Below are 19,592 nucleotides of genomic sequence, written 5' to 3' on the forward strand. Positions count from 1 at the left end.
GGTCTACTATCAATTTATTTCTCATCAATTAAATTTTAATTTCCATGTAGATCATTAATTATTTCTATTAAAAACCATAATACTATAATAATACTTAGCGAAGTACTAAGCACATAAAATGAATCAATAAATCTTAATTGATTAAAATGCTATCAAAATATTACAAATCTAAAAACAGGGGAAAGGGGCACATGGGTGGCTCAGTTGGTTGAGCATCTGACTTCAGCTCAGGTCATGATCTCATTGTTTGTGAGTTTGAGCCCCACAGCAGGCTTTGCCCTGATAACGCAGAGCCTGCTTCAGATTCTCTATCTCCCCTTTTCTGTGCCCCTCCCCTGCTAATGCTCCCTCCCTCTCTCTCAAAAATAAACATTAAAAAAAATTTTTTTAAGGGGAAAAAACAAGAGAATAATATACATTGCCATTTTAAAAGCACCTAATTATTTGCTAAACTAACTTAAAAGATGAAAAGCAGGCTTGTCTGGAGCTAAATTTCTTAGGCTAATTTAATACATGTTCTCAAGCAAACTCTTAAGAATGAAGGAAGAAATATTTTTAAAGAAAAGTATTTATGTTATATTATGTTACATTTCATTACATTATATATGAAATTTTATATATGGAGCACTTAGCTAAAAAAAAAAAAAACAGCATCAGGCTAATTTATGCTTTTCCTAAAATTAATATTTATAAGTCTTGGGGTATACCAAAGGTGTTTTTTTTTAATATTTATTTATTTTGGGGGAGAGCGCAAGCAGGGGAGGAGCAGAGAGAGGGGACAGAGGATCTGAAGCAGGCTGTGTACTGACAGGCTGACAGCAGTGAGCCCACTGTGGGGCTCAAACTCATGTACAGTGAGATCATGACCTGAGCCAAAGTTGGACACTCAACTGACTGAGCCACCCAGGTGCCCTGGGACACACCAAAGGTTTATGGTATGTCTGGAGTTCATCAAAATGTTCCATACAAATCTCACTGTAGCATTAGGACATTGAAGACTCTTACAAACTTGTCCCCAATCAAAATTTTTTAGCTTTCTGTAAGTTGAGAAAGGTACAAAATCATTCTTAGTGTCACCTATTATTTTTAATTTTTTTAATGTTTATTTATTTTCAAGAGAGAGAGAGAGAGACAGAGTGCAAGCAGGGGAGAGGCAGAGAGAGAGGGAGACACAGAATCCAAAGCAGGCTCCAGGTTCTGAGCTGTCTGCACAGAGCCTGATGTGGGGCTTGAACTCATGAACTGTGAGATCATGACCTGAGCTGAAGTTGGATGCTCAACTGACTAAGCCACCCAGGTGCCCCAAATAATTAAAAAATTTCTAAAAGTAAAAAAATAGGGATTCAATTACATGACACCATTTTATTATTATTTTTTTTAAGTTTACTTATTTATTTTGAGGGTGGGAGGGGCAGAGAGAGAGAATTCCAAGCAGGCTCCATGCTGTCAGGGGGACTCAGTCTTACAAACCGAGATTATGACCTGAGCCAAGATCAAGATTTGGGTGCTCAACTGACTAAGCCACTCAGGCTCCCCTTACACCATTTTATTTATTTATTAAAAAAAACATTTTTTTTTAACATTTATTTATTTTTGAAAAAGAGAGAAAGAGAGCACGAGCAGGGTAGGGGTAGAAACAGAGGGAGACACAGAATATGAAGCAGGCTCCAGGCTCTGAGTTGTCAGTCAGCACAGGGCCGGATGCAGGGCTCTAACCCATGAACTGTGAGATCATGACGTGAGCAGAATAACCAACTGAGCGACCCAGGCGCTCCATACACCATTTTATCTCTTAAGAAAAAGAGAAGATCTAAAGAAATATGGTAAGATGTTGACATTTCTTAAATCTGGTTGTGGGTACAAGGATTTTTGTTATATTCTTCATTCTTTTCAGCATGTTTGAAGAGGGATACATATGTACATAGGACATGTATGGAAAGATGCATAAGAAACTGCCACTTTGTCTCCAAGGAAAAAGACTATAAAACTAGAACTCAGAAGAGGTAACATATTATTGCTTGTATAATTTCTATTGTGTATATGCATTACTTTTTCATTCACATTTTATCAACCAAGTTTTTAAAAAAAAAAACAATTAAAACATTAAAATTTAACCACAGTTTCTGGCTATGATGGAGAATCTTGGACATACCAATGCTCCCACCAGGAACAAGTAGAAAGCCTAATAGAATAAAATAAAAATCACTTTGACGGTGCTCGAAAGTCACTGAGACCATCAAGGCTAAGAGTTATTAAGATCCTAGAGAGAAGCAAACCAGAGAAGTAGTCCAGCATTCTACAAACATTAACTCTTAGGGCATCTGCCATTCTTATTTTTGGCAAAGGTTGAGAACGTGGGCATATATCTGCTGCCAAGAGGCAGAGAATCCAATACAGCCTTTGACAATCCTATAAGGCTGCAGAGATAAAAACTAAAATATGTGGCTGCCAATGCAGCCAGGACTTGAGGATCCAAAAGAGAAGAAAAATAAGAGAATAATATACAATTTTCATCCTGGATTTTTATTTTTTAAGTTTATTTATTTATTTTGAGAGAGAGAGTGTGTGTGTGTGTGCGTGCACTCAAGAAGGGGAGGGGCAGAGAGAAAAGGGAGAGAGAGAATCCCAAGCAGGCTCCGCACTGTCAGCACAGAGCCCGATGTGGGGCTCAAAGCCACGAAGTGTGAGATCATGACCTGAGCCAAAACCAAGAGTTGGAGGCTTAACTGACTGAGCCACCCAGGTGCCCCTCATTCTGGATTTTTTTTTTTAAAAAAAGACATGAATGAAAACCTATCTGGAATGACTTAAGCTAACTTAACAGTTTCTGGGGTGAAGTCTTAAGAAGAATGGGAGAAGGAACTTTTATAAGCAATAACTTCTATGTGGAGAATTCTGGTAAAGAAACAGAGGTCACGTGCTAGTCAAAAGGGAAGTGAGCTGGACACCCAGCGAACTCTTCAGCTGTGTGGGACACAGCAGACAAGCAGCTGTGAAGAAAGCCCTGAACAGGAGGGCGGAAGTTTTGTCAGTCTCAAGATACAGAAGAGACAAAACTTGGTGTTCAGGAGCCACTGAGGAAGGATAACACTTGCCTTCCACTGAGATGCCCTGGAGGCTATACTCCAAGAGCAGACACAACCAGAGGGAAGAGATGCAATGCGGCCCTGAGTCAGCTGTCATTCTGTTAGAGGATAAGGTAAAACCTCACTGGAGAAGGAGATAACCCAGAGCTTCCAAAACTTTTAATTCACAACGATAAGCATTCATCTAAAACCCACCAGACTCCATAATAGAACCAAATGAAGACAGGAGAAGCACACTCACAAATGATATGGTTATTGGTGGTGTTATCAGCTGCACTTTAACTGTGGCTACTATACTCAATAATAAAGGGCAAGATAGAAAATTGCATCAAAGAACTGGCATCTATTTTTTAAATGAATTGAAATGGAAATTCTACAACTGAAAAAAATGTAGTAACTGAGACTCAGAACTCAAAAGCAGCAAACTGGACAAAGTAGGAGAGAGATTTGGCATATTAGAAGATATCCTGCCTGAACTTTGAAGAGCAAAAAGAATGAAAAATACAAAGAAGACTATTAAAAAACTCCCAAATAACATACAAGCCCCTGTGAATGGCCCTAATATTTACACATGTAATGAGAATGCTAGAGAAGGAGGGAGAGAGAACTTGGTAGAATACTTGGCGATCATGGCAGCAGACTGTTTCTAATAGTAACTTGTATGAAAAAAAATTTATTTATTGGCTAAAGCTTTTATATTTAAAACATCAAGTTTTAAAAGAATCTATTACCAGCAGGTTATGTTTAAATAAAAAAAAAAAGAAAGAAAGAAAAGAAAAAAGTAGCTATGATAGCTACTATTCCATCTTTTTTTAGTTATATGAATATTGTAGAGGCAAGTAAACCATGTTTTAGGATTATCAAGAATTTTATCATTAATTATTCAATATCTCTAATGTTTGGAGGACAAAATCTCCTTAAAATGCTATCCTTTGAAGTGTTTTATCTTTTCCATCTTCTCAGATTTTTATTACAAAAATATTTCACTTGTACTTATGCATGATATTTTAGGAATACCTAGTGATATCTAGTCCATTCCTTTTTAGAATATTTATTTAAATTAAAGGAGAAATATTTCAAGAAGGTAAAGACAGAGAAAGGATGTCATTTCTAGAATAATCTGCATTCCATTACACTGACCATTGATGTAGAATCTTATTTTCATCTTTTAAGTCATAACAGTAAATAAAAATTTTCCATGTATGTATGTGATATATAAAAGTTACTTTTTTTTTTTTTTTTTCAACGTTTATTTATTTTTGGGACAGAGAGAGACAGAGCATGAACGGGGGAGGGGCAGAGAGAGAGGGAGACACAGAATCGGAAACAGGCTCCAGGCTCTGAGCCATCACAGCCCAGAGCCTGATGCGGGGCTCGAACTCACGGACTGTGAGATCGTGACCTGGCTGAAGTCGGACGCTTAACCAACTGCGCCACCCAGGCGCCCCAAAAGTTACTTTTTTAAAAAGAGGAATTTCAATCTTGAAGGGGGAAATTGTATTTATAGTATATCAGATGGGTGACATGGTAGAAAGGTTCACATGAAAAACAGTATTTAAATTTGGTCTAAGTGAGGAACTTTAATCCATACCAACCTAACAGAAACAAATACATTAAAAAGAAACAAAGTAGTTTTTGCCATTTTTGGCAAAAAATATATTAAAATGTTTTGTTAAAGTTTAACTGCCCTGAGTTTATACAGTAATTTTTAAGTAAAAGAGAATCGCCATTTTTGCTTCTATTGGCAAGGTACGTTTCTTCTAAAATATCCCTTAAGAAACCTTTCTTGTTCTTTTTCCATTTCATGTAATTTTTTTTCCTTTAAAGTTTTTCTGGGCCTTACTTTGGCCTCTATTGTACACAGTTTTCATATACAAAGTGTATTTCCTCCTCCTCAAGGTAAATTGACAGTCAAAACTTTTATGTTTCTCCTAGTCATGGAGCTCCACCTGCTGTACGTCCCTTGGCATAGCATTAGATCGGAAGGACCCAATCTTAGGTTTGAGTTTCTTTGTTGAATTCTACTTGTCAGAATAGATATTACAGGACTTTTATTCTTTTTCAGAAGTATTTAAGATATAAAAGATAAAATCTACTTATTTTTTTACAGAACAGGATAAACTAGGATATGCAAATACCATATGGATCCATTGGACTCTTTTACAAGATATGGTAAAGGACCTTAGCAATTGTATTTTTCTCACATCTTGAAACATTTGCTATTTCACCACCCTAGGAATTATTACATTATTCATGCTAGACAAGACTAAATAAGAGAATGGAAGAATGGTGGAATATCATTAAACTAAAATCTAGTGATGCTGGTGAAGTTGATCACGTAAGTAAAATTTCAAGACCATGAACCTTCTGATGTCAATATCCTAGATAAATTTTCTCAAACTTAAGAATTGAGGAGTGAATAATATATTTCTAAGAAGGAAAAGGAAATATGGCATTTATTCAAGAAGTCAGGCCTTCAATAAACAATTATTTGTAACAAGAACTTGAGCTATTTTGTAGAAAAAATCTGTGACAACTGTTATCTTTCATCTACTATGATGTTTACGTGCCAACAATCACTTGATATAGCTTCTAAGTGGATGATGTTGACATTATCTATAAAGGTGACTGTAAGAAAACAGATGGTATAAAAATGAATAAATTCATTGGATTACAGAAAAATAAAGAGTCCATGGTACTCAGATGGTAAATGGCAACAACTGTTTTTCCCAGCATACTGAACATATGTAATAAAAAAAGATACTACTCATAATAGAAATAAAATGTCCAGGAATAAAATAATGAAAAATGTATATTGTGGGGAAAACTACAAAATTTTACTTAAGGACATAACAGGGGATAGGAATAAGTAAATGTTGGATAGTAATATTCTATACTGTAAAAATGTCAATCCTCACCAAATTGCTTCCTAAATATAGTACAATAACCAAAGAAATTTTCACTTTCATAAAACTCAAGGTAATGATTCTAACATTTATATGGAAGAATACATTTCTTTTTTATGCCCATTATTTTTATGATTTTGTGATTTGTACCAATGATTAAACTACCTATTTTTTGTTTCTTTTTTAAGTATATGCTTTATCAAAGTAATATATGCACATAATTTTAAAAAGTAAAAAACTGTGCAGAGGGGACAAGGACAACCAATAAACACCTGCCCCACCCTTCTCATCTCTCATTCCCCAGTCCAGAGACAAAAACTTTTACAAGTGTCTGTTATTAGTTATTCTTGTATTTACCTCCATTTTTCTTCATAATATGCTTTTATTACTATTTCTTGACTGGATGACCCGAGGCATTTTCTGTTGACTCCTCACTGATTCTGCCTGTTCCTGCTGTCTCCTTCCCCCTCAATATGGTTATATTACTATTTTTACTTCTTCTGTTGGCTACATTGGTCACTTTATTTTTAAGTAATCTCTACATGGGGCTCAAACTCATGACCCCGAGATCAAGAGTTGTATGCTCTACCCACTGAGCCAGGGAGGTGCTCCTACATCAGTCACTTTAATAATGGGCCTAGCAGTGCCTTGGTGGCTCAGTCGGTTGAGTGCCCGACTTTGATCCAGGTCATGATCTCGTGGTTCATGGGTTCGAGCCCCATGTCAGGGTCTGTGCTGACAGCTCAGAGCCTGGAGCCTGCTTCTGATTCTGTGTCTCCCTCTCTCTCTGCCCCTCCCCTGCTCATACTGTTTCTCTCTCTTTCAAAAATAAATAAACATTTAAAAAAATGTTCAAATAATGTAGTACCTAAACCTCTGTCTTGTTTTGTCAACTATGTCCAGAATCTCCACATTCTATTTTATGAGGACAATAGCGCCACTACTATTCCATTTATATTTCTCTTTTCCTCTGACTTCCAACATGTAACCCTGTAGGCTTGTCAAGGTTGGGAACATTTGCATTCTATTCCATAATAATAATTAAGTCTTCCTTGCTTTGACTAAGGTTTGAGTCTAAAGGCTGAAAACCAGTATTTACTTTATTATGATTATTTAAATACTGTTCACTGAGTAGTTAAGTTTTATGCTAGGATTAGGTTTTCTCATCTATTTAACTGAAGCTTTGATCTATGTGCCAATGTTCAAATGAATTCTTCCTCCCACTTCCAGCAACTGTTCAAAATCAGCTTACATATTAGGTTGCTTCATATACGAAGCATGCTTTCTTGTACAGTTTGAAATGTTTCCTTTTCCCTAAAGCTTCCACTTGTCATTGTTTCAGAGGATGAAGAAATATATGCCTTCCTGCTTCCTCCAGCTTCTTACTCCATCCATATGTTAAAATTCTTACTCAATCCACATATGAAAATTCATTTCCTTTCACTATTCTAATTTGGAGGGTTTGCCTCCCATTTGGACTATTCTTGTACAATTTATCATTCTGTAAGTTTTTAGTCGCATTTCTGGTTTTTAACATATGCATCCCATACCCTTTCTCATTTTGTGACGTGTGCTTTTTCTTATAGATACAATAGTCCCTCAGATATTTTTTTTTAAAAAACTTTCAAATGTTTTTATTTTATTTTTGAGAGAAAGACACACAGAGAAAGCGAGGGAGGAGCAGAGAGAGAAAAGGAGACACAGAATCGGAAGCAGGCTCCAGGCTCTGAGCTGTCAGCACAGAGCCTGATGCAGGGCTCGAACCCATGAGCCGTGAGATCATGACCTAAGCCGAAGTCGGATGCCTAACCATCTGAGCCACCCAGGGGCCCCTGATATTTCTGAGAACTTTAACATTGTAAGTTCTTTTCTTTTCCTTAAGTTATTTCCTTAGGAGTCAATTCTCCACTTTACCTTAGATACTTTTTGGTTATATTGGAGGCTATTGAGAAATGGTGACTTTTAGCCAGACAAGTCTGCAGGCAGGGCTAAAGCTTTGCTCCAGTGTTCAGGAATCAACCATGCTGTAGGGTCCCCAGAGGACAAAAATTTAGCAGTGGCTCTGCAGGCAGATGTTGAGCATCAAAGCAGGGCAAGTTCATGGTCAGCCAGCAGGCCTAAGTAGAAGAAGCCAGGCAGTGTGCACCTGAACTCTTCACAGAAGAGTACCTCTTCCTTGACCAGTTCTTCTAAAGCAGCCAGTCTAAAGTAACCCATAGTCTCACTTTCAATGTCCCATGTATTTTCTTCGTCCCAGGAATTGATCATATATTTCTTGTTCATTATGCTCTGACTACACCACTACACTGTAAATAAACAGATGCATATGATATGTATATGACATCATACGGGGCAAATAGTAAAAACTTGCCTTATAGTCTCTATATGCATATATGGTATCTTACAATTAGGGAAAGTCTTCAAAAATAATTCTACCTTTGATGGATATAACATAATATTTAGGGTAGGTAATTTCATATGATCGTAAGTTGCAAAATCCCAATTTTGCTTGGTTTTTGCTCTCCTATTCACACAGATACACATATACCCAAAGTCAGGCATGTAATCACATTATTCAACAGGTAGTGCAATGTTTAAGCCTTTCTAGTTTATGAATGCCACACTAATGCTACAGATTTGTCAAAAAGAATTCCAGTGAAGTCATTCAAACACTTCACTAACATCCATATTTTGAAGAATTTCTATTTATCTTGGTCAAGAGCAAAATCCTCCCTAATTAAACGTGAACCCTTGCAAATTGAAAACGAACCTTGAGGAGGAGGAGTAAAGGAGGCCGAATAAACTTGCCCAAGTCAGTAGTGCAGAGCCAGGTTTGTGACTCAAATCACAGGAGTGGGGACTCCAGATTCAAGGAAAAGAGATCTAGGACAGCAAAATCCTGCTGCCCTCCAAAGTCTGTTCTCCCCACCCACCCAGCAGTTGTCAATGTCTTCCAGAATTGTATCATCGGCCTTTTCTTGTCACTTTCTACATTCTCCTAGAGCCTCCTACATGTGTAACATTTAACATCTTACCTTATGCTGATGCCTTCAGATCTTCATAACCAACTCTCAGGTCTATGTTGCAAGCCAAGTCCCTAACTTGTTGCCCTAATTTTATGTCTAATTTCTCACTAATTCTAACTAACTAATTGGTTTCTTCAAACGTAGGCTGAACGCAGAAACATTCATCCTTGCCCCTAACCATCTCTTCTTTATTTCTACAAGCCATCATGGTACCAAATGTCCCAATCAACCAAGCAAAGAGCCCCACACCTTCAATTAAGCCCTGTTGAATTTATCTCTTCAGTGTCTCCCACAGCTCTCTGTGCCCCTTTATCTCCTTTACCAGCCACTCAAAGGTATCTGGTATCTGGCCCATTATTTATAAAAGCAAGAGAAGAGGCTTTCGTTTTGGAGTTTGCACTAATATAAACAAAAAAGAAAAAGTTTCTAAGTAACTCATCTATCCTGTCAGCACTCAAACTCATTAAAATATTCCTTCCTACAAGTTAATACAAAATATGAGACTTACTTAAATGGTATAAACAAAAACGGTAAAGTAACTTCTTTTTTCTGAGTCATTTTCACCTGGGAACCAAGTATGAAAATATTTCATTATATTATAAATGAGACACAAATTAATTTCATTTTGAAATACAAACATTCATTAAAATGGCTCTTTGGGGATGGTTCACTACTTTGAAACTAAATGGAATTTTATGTTACTATATTATTTCATAAGTATTTAAACAAAAATTTCAGATTATCATACTATCATAATGAGCTGAGAATTAATCATATCAAGCTTGCAAAAGAACATATTGTAATCTCATTAAACTGTATTTCTTTTACTATAGAAGACAAAATAAGTCAAGCTGCCTTGACAATACTAACAGAAAGTTTCAGTGAAATGGTCACCTCTTTAACTTGTCTTAATTCATATGATAGTTGTATGTGAAATGACAAGAAATGTTGCAGTCTCTAATACTACTTCTATAGGGCAAATTCCAATCAGTAAATTATAAGCATATGCGGTGGTCTTCGAAGGTCATTCTACACACTCGAACTGATTCCTGGGATCTGCACCTCACAAATGTTAAACTTTATGACACTAGTCAAAGACACAAAATTTAAAGATCATAAACTATAGAAAATAATTTCTTTACATTTTCACTTAATATATTTGATGTTAAAATTGTCATAGTATCTATTTTTGTGTGTCCTGTTTTACCTTGAATTGTTCGAGAATCTGTATTGCATTTGTAAACATGCTCTCTGCTTTGAAGAGATCAGTGTTGTTAAGATAATCTACAGGAAGGATGCCCTGTAAATAAAGAACACTGCTTTAGTATTGGTATTAATTTTACTAGTATAATATTATTAGTATTAACAACTCAGGCTATTCTTATAAAACAAAACGAGTTACAAATGAAACAATAAAGACAAGACATGTAGAGGACTAAATTACTGAAATAATTAAGCAAAATGTTTTTAAAACCATAACTGAAATATTATTTTTTCTATTATTTTTTCTCACAAAGTGTGTATAACAAAGTAAATAAAGCAATAGAGATGAAGTAAGTTCAATAAAACCTAATATCTATTGAAAGACTACTGTGTGCTGAGCAGTGAGCTAAGTGCTTTGCACACACGAAAAATCCCTATGGTGGGCCACAGCCGGTATCCTTAAAAAGGAAAAAATGACACAATAAGAAAATTGAGAGTATACCGTGCATAGTAAGAGTAAGGGCTGTTTTGTTAATACACATACACATATACTTATGACTAGAAGGGTCACTTACAAGTTCTGAGTTAGAGGCCATTATTTAAAAAAAGTTTTTTTAATGTTTATTCATTTTTGAGACAGAGAGAGGGACAGAGTGCGAGCGGGGGAGGGGCAGAGAGAGAGAGGGAGTCACAGAATCTGAAGCAGCTCCAGGCTCTGAGCTGTCAGCACAGAACCCGATGCAGGGCTCCAACTCACGAGTGGTGAGATCATGACCTGAGCTAAAGTCGTGCTCAACTGACTTAGCCACCCAGGCACCCCAGAGAACATTATTTTTTTAAAGTTTGCTTTGAAAAGCTAATATGAATGGCTAGTTGGAATGGATATTTTTGTTTGTTTTTTGGCTTTTCAGCACCCAGTTCCCATTTTTAACAGCATTACCATTCTATGTTGAGAAATCTCCCCCATTGGATATAACAGTGGGTTTCTTTTTCTTTTTCTTTTTTTAATGTTTATTTACTTTTCAGAAAGAGAGCAAAAGTGGGGGAGGGGCAGAGAGAGAGAAAGAGAGCCGGGGAGAGGAGAGGAGAGGAGAGGAGAGGAGAGGGGAGAGGAGAGGAGAGAGGAGAGGAGAGGAGAGGAGAGGAGAGGAGAGGAGAGGAGAGGAGAGGAGAGGAGAGGAAAGGGAGACATAGAATCCAAAGCAGGCTCCAGGCTCCGAGCTGTCAGCCCAGAGCCCGATGCAGGGCTTGAACCCACAAACTGCACGATCATGACCAGAGCTGAAGTCGGACGCTTAACTGAATGAGCCATTCAGGCACCCCAACAGTGAGATTCTAATGGAGCCCTACCTTCCTTTACTGAAGGATAAATAAATAACCCAAGCTAGCCCACTCAAGAGGTAAGCAATGGAATCTGACTCCTGAGAGTCAAGGAACAAAAAGTACAAGTATAATACTATTCTCCCCTAGTGTTGGTGCACTGAGCACAACAGTTTGGTTCTTTCTTCCAAGTCCCTGGCGCTCCCTTAGTTCCTGTTCATTTCTAAGCCTGGATTTTGAGCACCCCTTCAAATCAACACCCCAGTAATATCATTTTAATAAATTCCCTTTAAATGGATTCAGTTTCTGCTGCTTGCAATAAAATTTATATATATTTTACCACTTATAACTGAAATACAAAGATAAATCTATATACATTTTAGAAAATAAAAAATTTTAAAGAAAAGCTATTAGGCTTCTGCTCTATGTTGTAGATTATAATACATACACAGTTAGATACTTAGAAAAAAAAGAGAGGAAAGTAAGTTTTAAATGTAACCAAAGATTATTCAGAAAGACATAAAAAGTAAATTTTACTGTACAGTAACTTTTTTTTATTCTGAGAGCTGATAAGAAATTTTATTCCTTACCACTGAATTAAGGGGAAAGGGAACTCCAATAAGAGAAGCCATCAGTGGTGCAATATCAGCCTACAAACAGAAAATGTTCAATTCTAGTAAGTTTACAGACATCAATAAGAAAATTATATAATTTAATGCAACTATATTTTGGACTATAATCATGATGTTCATTATAATCCATTGCCTTCAAACATTTATTCAGTACACAATAGATATCAATCTCTAAAAATGTCATTTGCTACAGCTGCATCAACTTACACACTAGAACAAAAAGTTACTACCCTGGTAGCTGAGAACTTGACCACTTCATGTAATAGTTTTTCAGTATTATGAATAGGATGCCTTAACTAGACAAAAAGTAAATAGCAAGAGAAGGCTTTAACTGGGTAAAGGTACATCTTAAGAAAGAAAGTATATACCAGAAGGTTTGGCCAGACAGTGAAGTCCAGAAAAGACATAAACCCCCAGTTTCCCGGACACTTGTGTGTGTCTCTACCTCCATTTCCTTATCTCCCTCTGGCTTCTCAGCCACCTACAACTTCCTTTGATCCTTCACCATCCCACAGACATTCTCCCTGAGGGTAACAGAGCTAATACCCTCTATTTTTCTAAATCCGACTGTTTTTATATTAGTCCTTATAAATTTTCAGGCAGTAAAGTGCTTAGATGTCAAAATGCCCAGTTCCGAATCCTTGCCTGAAATCTGAGTCCTTGGGCAGGTTATCTGACCTCCTCAGTGCCTCGGTTTCCTTATCACTTATTTATTTTCTTATCATTTAGTTATTTAAAAAAAAACCCTTACAGAGTTATGGCATAATTAAAGGAGATTAAATTTATAAAGTACGTGGCACAGAATAATCCTGCAGTGAATGGTGGCTACAAATGCTCTTCTGATTATTTTAATCACTTGACTTTTCAGCAGCACCGCATACACCGTTCCCTTCTTGGCATCTGTAACACCACACACGCCACTCAGTGTCTTCAGTCTCACTGGGGCTCCTTTCCAGATACCATCTCTAGTTCCCCATTTAAAGTTGGAGTTTGGTCCCAGGCTCTCAGTGCTTCTCACGTTTTACCACCTGGACTCTCTTTACTGAGTACCATCCCCCAGAAAACTGGAAAACTCCAATGGCCTCTAATTGCCTCGTGCCTTTCCCCCCGGAATCCACTGTTGGCATCCTCCAACCTGTTCTTCCTGCTGCATCCAGAGAAATCCTTTCCCCCAAAAACAGATCATGTCACTCTCCAAGCTTCATATACTTCAAGGGCTTCCTCAAGCTTTAGGATTAAGTCCATAGGCCCATAAGGCCCTGCGGGGTCTAGTGCCCACCCAGACATCAGACCACAGTCTGTTTCTCTGTGCTCCTTTAATACACCATGTATCCTCTTACCAGAGCTCTGTGTACATGTTGCTGCCTCTGCGTGGAAAGGGAGAGGGAACACCATGTGCCTGGTAACTCCTACTTAATTCTGCAGTCTCAGCTCAAACCTCTATTTCTCAGGAAGACTTTGCAGACCATACAGTCTATCAGATATGTCCACTCTATACTCTCACAGCTTCACAGTCCTCTTTTGTACTAATTATCACACTGTAATTTTACATGTATTTGTATAATAATTTGCTTAATATCTGTTCTCACCCCTAAACTGTAAGCTTCCCAGGGCAGGCATTTTGTCTACTTTTCCTCACCATTATATCCCTTACACATATCTAATGTTAATGTTTGCATAGTGTTTTACACCACTGTGGACACATAGCAATGTTGGTGAAAGAAGGAATAAACTCTCATCTAATGTAGATTTGAAGTAGGAGTAGTCACAGGGCAATAGCTGAAACTATATTTAGATTTAAATCATAATCCAGTCTGGCTATATGTTTTATGATTTTCAAGTTATTCCCTATCCTTCTGATGGTGATTTTTGCGGCAAATTAATTAAACTGTTATTCTAATTTTATACATTTCCATTTATTTGGGTAATATGCAGCCATCCCTCCTAATGTACTGACAGAGAACAGGCTTCTGCACCCACAGGCCAAAAAATGAGATTCTAGACCTTGGTTTATCCACCACAATAAGCAATGCCAGTTTGTAAGGTGACCTGGTGAGGGTAAAATATTCCTGCCACCTTCGAGGTCATATACCAACAATGCCTTGCCTTCTACAAATAGTGAAGATGGCTGTTTGCAGAGCATATCTTCAACAATGAAAATTCCATGCTTCATATTTACACATAACGTTACCAGTCTAACTTGATTAGGTTGGCCACGCGTTTCCCTGTAATCTAAAGTTTCTAGCTGAGTAATCTATGTTCTTGTTATCTTTTTTTCCATTGCATTTGTAAGCACCCTGGGTAGAATTAAGGATAAAATATGTGTTAATAAAAAAGAAACGGTAACTCACATACTACAGGAAAAAAAAACCCTTAATAGGGTTTTATTAGGTCTGTGCTTAGAGCAACTAAGCCAGGCAACCATGACAAGAAATCACAGGAATTGAACAGCCATGCAGATTTCAATTTACATAATAATTCTTTAATTAGCCAATGTTATTTGGAGGGAATCTTCTTTCAGTTTTATGTGGAGCTTTTTCTATTTTGCCAAAAGAAAGATTAGTTGGGTTAAAATATTTGCACTAGAAGGATTTCTCTTGGTAATTGAAATGTTTTGAAAAATACTTTATTATTAATACTCTTGTTCAGATTTTTTTTTTCAGCCTAAACTTCTTCTAGGAGAGAAAATTAAATGTGAAAGTGACTAAATTGAACTGAATACCTGATGGATATCTTGCCTCTTCCAGCTCTCTAATCTCCATTCTGAAACAAAACGAGACACAACAGCTGATGTTAAGATTTAAAAAAAAAAAAATAGTTTCATTCTTAAGAGAGATCAATGTGTAATGTGAAACAAAAGTACTGGGAAAGTCTATTTTAAGTCAACTATGAACAAAAAAAGACACTTAAACAGGCACAGCTGTATGTTTTTAAAACCAGAATTTAAAAGAATAGCTTTAAAAGTAAATATTTGGTGTTTTCTGGGATGATTTATTAAACTTTCAAAGTGCTCATTTGCAGATCATTGTTTCAAAGCATCAAAAGGGTAAGGAAGGGAAGATGGAAGTAAAAGGCACAATGACAACAGCTGTCAGCATGACTAGGACTAATGACAGTCCCGCTCCAGGGAGTAATTAAGGCAACTGATGTCTGTTAGACAACCTAAGCCCTTCTTTTTTTCTGTAATGGCAGTTGCTTGCAAAAATACTTAAAAATGTAGCTGTGATGTTCCTACTGTCCACGAATCCCAAATGTGAAAATCCTATAGTGAGTTACAATTAAAATTGCCTTCAGACATAACCTCATTCCCCTATTTTTCCACATATAAATTCAGAAATTTCAATAACCAGTAATCAAAACAAATGATTATGAGAGAGCATGCCTTCATTTAATGACTTTAAGATATATTATAAAAAGGGTTCTAAGATATTTTTATGATGAAATTTCCTTTAATAAGCTAGCGAAGTTTAAAAATACGTTCCTGGTTCTACTAGTCAGCTACTAAAAATTCACCCTAATTACCTGATAAGGAAAAGATGCACATTCCCTTTCCCTCTAACTTATGACACCTAATATTCATAGAAGAAAAAATGTATTCCTCTGTAATGATTCCTGAAGTCAAGTTATTCTAAAATATTAATTCACCGAGAAATCAAGAGCCAAAGTTTTATATCCTCAGTACAAACATTCTATTGAACCCAGCTTCTATTAGACCCAATCTAATTCATTTACCACAGAGCATAGGAATATAAAATGCTGAAGCTGCTTTAGCAAACAGTGTGGCAGTCTGCAAAAAATTAAACACAGAGTTACATATGGCCCATTTATTCCATCACTAGGTACCTATCCGAGAGAAATGAAAACATGTCTACACAAAAACTGGTACACAAATGTTCATACATTTGTGTCATTGGCACTATCAACAGTCAAATGTGGAAACAACCCAAATGTCCATAAGATGATTGGATAAATAAAATATGGTCTAGACACACAACGGAGTATCATTCAGCTGTAAAAAATAAACTATTTATACATGCTACACTACAGATGAACCTTGAAAAAAATTATGCCAAGTGGAAGAAGCCAGACACAAAGACCCTACAGTGAGTAATTCCACTTATAGGAAACGTCCAGAATAAGCAGATCCAGAGAGGGAGAAAGTATAATGGTTGCCAGGTGATGGGGGGGGGGGGGGCGGGAATAAGGTGTGACTGCTACTGGGGAAGGGGTTTCTTTGGAGGTGCTGACAAAACAGTTTGTAATTAGACAGTAGAGGTGACGATACAGTCTTGTGAGTATGCTAAAAAGAAAACCTGAAAGGTACACTTTTAAAACATGAATTAAAATGGCAAGAGAATTTTATCTCAATAAAAAAATAAATTCAAGAAAAGAGTCTAAGGAAATTTTATGATGCAAACCAAAGAGTTTTCTATGACAGAAATATATAAACATGGCTGTGAGTGTGAATCCCTGGAGAAGATTTTAAAAAGAAAATTTCCAGGCCTCACCCAGACTCATGGAATTAAAATATCTAGTGACAAAGTCTGGAAATTCGCTTTTTGTTTGTTTTTAAGTTTATTTATTTATTTTGAGAGAGACAGAGAGAGACACGTGGAGGCGCAGAGAGTGAGGGAGAGAAAGAGAATCCCAAGCAGGGTCCCCACCATCAGCACAGAGCCCGGTGTAGGACTCGAACTGACGAACCGTAAGAGCATGACCTGACACAGAACCAACAATCAGACATTTAACCGACTGAGCCACCCAGGTGCCCCAACGGAAATTTATTTGTTTTTTAATCTGTATTTTTAACAAGTGTTTTGGATAAGTTTTATACAAATAATCTGGAGTGAGGCATTTGAAAGGAATTTGTTTTGTCCAATTAATAAAAAGTTTGGAACTCTAAAAAAAAAAAAACCTTACCTCACAAAATAAGCAGAGCTCCAGGAAAAAGGAATTCATTTTCCTCATGGATTAGGAAGGAAGGGAGGCTTGGGTAACACAGAAAGCCTTCAAAAGTACTAGAGACAGGGCAAAATCAGTCCAGGTGTGAAATGTCAATTGTGACATATGTGTGATTTATCTGATTGATAGTCTCTGCAGGTTAAGATATGACTCAGTAGTTTAATGTAAATCCCAGCAATAAAAATAGGCTTGTGGAAAAAAAGTAATAGTATAATTTATATTTGTAACTTCATAAGGCAGATAACTAAGACTATATATTTCAATCTGAATATTATAAACCAATAATGAGAACTATACAAAAATAACACATAAAAATAGTAATGATACAAATATCAAAATGAAAACTGTAACTTGAAAAGTGATTTTTTTAAGTTAAACTTTGGCTTTATTTTATTTTAATGTTTATTTATTTATTTTGAGAGAGATAGAACAGGGAAGGGGCAGAGACAGAGAGAGAGAGGGACAGAATCCCAAGCAGCCTCCGCACTGTCAGTGCGGAGCCCAACGAAGGGCTTAAACTCATGGACAGTGAGATCATGACCCGAGCCGAGAGCAAGAGTCAGACAATTAACTGAATGAGCCATCCAGGCGTCCCCCTAAACTTTGGTTTTATTAAAAAAATTTTTTTTTTAATTTTTTAAAATTTCATTTCATATAATTTATTGTCAAATTGGCTTACATATAACACCCAGTGCTTATCCTTTAAAATGTCATATTTATGAAAACATAAAGGTAAATGTTTATACCTTTCAAAAATGCATCATCAAATTTCTGAGCTGATACTTTTTGGGGATACTTGATTCCAGCTCCCCAAGTGACAAAAGGAGTTAAAGTCTCTGAAGGATGACCAGCCCCATGGGAACCTACAAATAAGACATCAAGAGTATTAAGACAGGCATATAAGAAATTATACCTAAATATTTATTTATTATTTAATCTTTTTAAAGAAGAACAAGAATATTAACAAGAAGACTTGGAGGAGATGCGACCAGCGTAGTGCCACATGGGACACGCAGTAGGTCAAGGCCAGGTCTGTTCTGGAGAGGACAGCAAAGTCTCTTGATGAGTTTCTTCCAGGCCACTCTGGCTGGTGTAACCAAAAGCCCTTTATAGAGTGGAACCGGCTCACTAGAATTCTGTACTGTGATGTGAGGACCCAAACTTCATCTTTGCCTTGTTTTGTTCTCTGTGCACACACTGTGTTTGCCTTAGGAATCTCACAGAAAGGACAAGGTCATGTAGGGTAGACTTCCAGGAGCCCCAGGATTCCTGGTTATACCACCTTACTCTTACATTATCATCACTTACAGTTAACGCTAGGTAGATAAATAATAGGATAGGCACTTTTTGTTTTCTTCTCCATACTTTTCTCTAATTTCTCATTTTAAATGAGAATATGTTCCTTTTATAGTTAGAAAAAAGATCCTTTATATAAGATCAGGTTTTTTACACTAACATGTTAAGCATGCAATTGCCTGTTAGACATTCTGCATATATGAAGACATTTAATCCTCTTCCACATTACAAGATGTCTGCAAGCTACATTTACAACTACTTTAATCATAAAGTACGTGTCACTTAGAGACAGACTAACCCCAGTCTGTCATTCCATGGTCAGAGGTAAAGATAAATGCCGTTTTCCCATCATTTCCATAAAAGTGTTCAAGAATGGACACCATTTCTTTTATTCCCGCATCCACTAGTTTAATATTGTCCTTATATTCCCTGTTTAAGAAGAAACAGAAGAGCACATTAAAGTTACATTAATTTGGAAAAATAAAATTTCTTCCACATGAACCTAATATGAATCATCTGAAGTTATTAACTCCTAAATACTTTTATATCTCATCCTTAATATTTTAAAATCAGAGATCTTTATATTGTTAAAGATAACAATCTCTCCTTTTAAAGAAGCATAAGAATCTGAAATCGTTTTCAGAAATAGTTTAAAAGGAGAATACTCTCCAATATTGATTAGCAAATATATTTTAATGAATACTTTTTACATCTCAAATGCATTAATTATGATTTTCAAGTTCATGCGTCTCATAATGCACACTATATTGTTTTTGTCACATTAATAGGTATCACTGTTTCAAGTATAAAATGTTCTCATCCCTTAGAGTGTTTGTGACATAAAACATTAATATAACATTATAAGAAAATTATATTTAAGCTTCCATACAGTTGAATAGGTTGGTTTGGTATGAATTCTATCACTTGAAATAGTCCATCATGTTAAAGAAGGGGAGCATGAGGTATTTATTACTGGTAGCTAACCAATAGGCATTATTCACAGACTTAGCTAAACCAAATTCTAAATAAAGAACAAAAGTAAAACATCGATTCTTCCTCTCATGGTCTGCAAAACTGAGAAAAATATTTGCTATTCTATATAAGGAGTTCTACTGAAATAGAACCCCTGTATACAGGGGCGCCTGGGTGGGTCAGTGGACT

General features: G+C 36.5%; 1 protein-coding gene across 14 annotated transcripts in view; it reads right to left on the bottom strand.

Annotated features, from left to right (window-relative positions):
• The window catches only part of PIGN (phosphatidylinositol glycan anchor biosynthesis class N), a 104,298-nt gene that overhangs the window by 54,114 nt on the left and 30,592 nt on the right, over positions 1-19,592 (bottom strand). For all 14 annotated transcript variants that reach the window (XM_006938957.4, XM_019815381.3, XM_006938958.4 and 11 more), the window contains 6 exons: positions 18,730-18,860; positions 17,882-17,998; positions 14,896-14,936; positions 12,132-12,191; positions 10,226-10,318; positions 9,527-9,582 (listed from right to left, as the gene is read on the bottom strand). In XM_006938957.4, coding sequence (XP_006939019.1) covers positions 9,527-9,582; positions 10,226-10,318; positions 12,132-12,191; positions 14,896-14,936; positions 17,882-17,998; positions 18,730-18,860 — 498 coding nt within the window. The remainder of the gene's footprint in view (positions 1-9,526; positions 9,583-10,225; positions 10,319-12,131; positions 12,192-14,895; positions 14,937-17,881; positions 17,999-18,729; positions 18,861-19,592) is intronic.

Source organism: Felis catus, chromosome D3 (genome assembly GCF_018350175.1).
Source record: "Felis catus isolate Fca126 chromosome D3, F.catus_Fca126_mat1.0, whole genome shotgun sequence".
Classification (NCBI taxonomy): Eukaryota; Metazoa; Chordata; class Mammalia; order Carnivora; family Felidae; genus Felis; species Felis catus.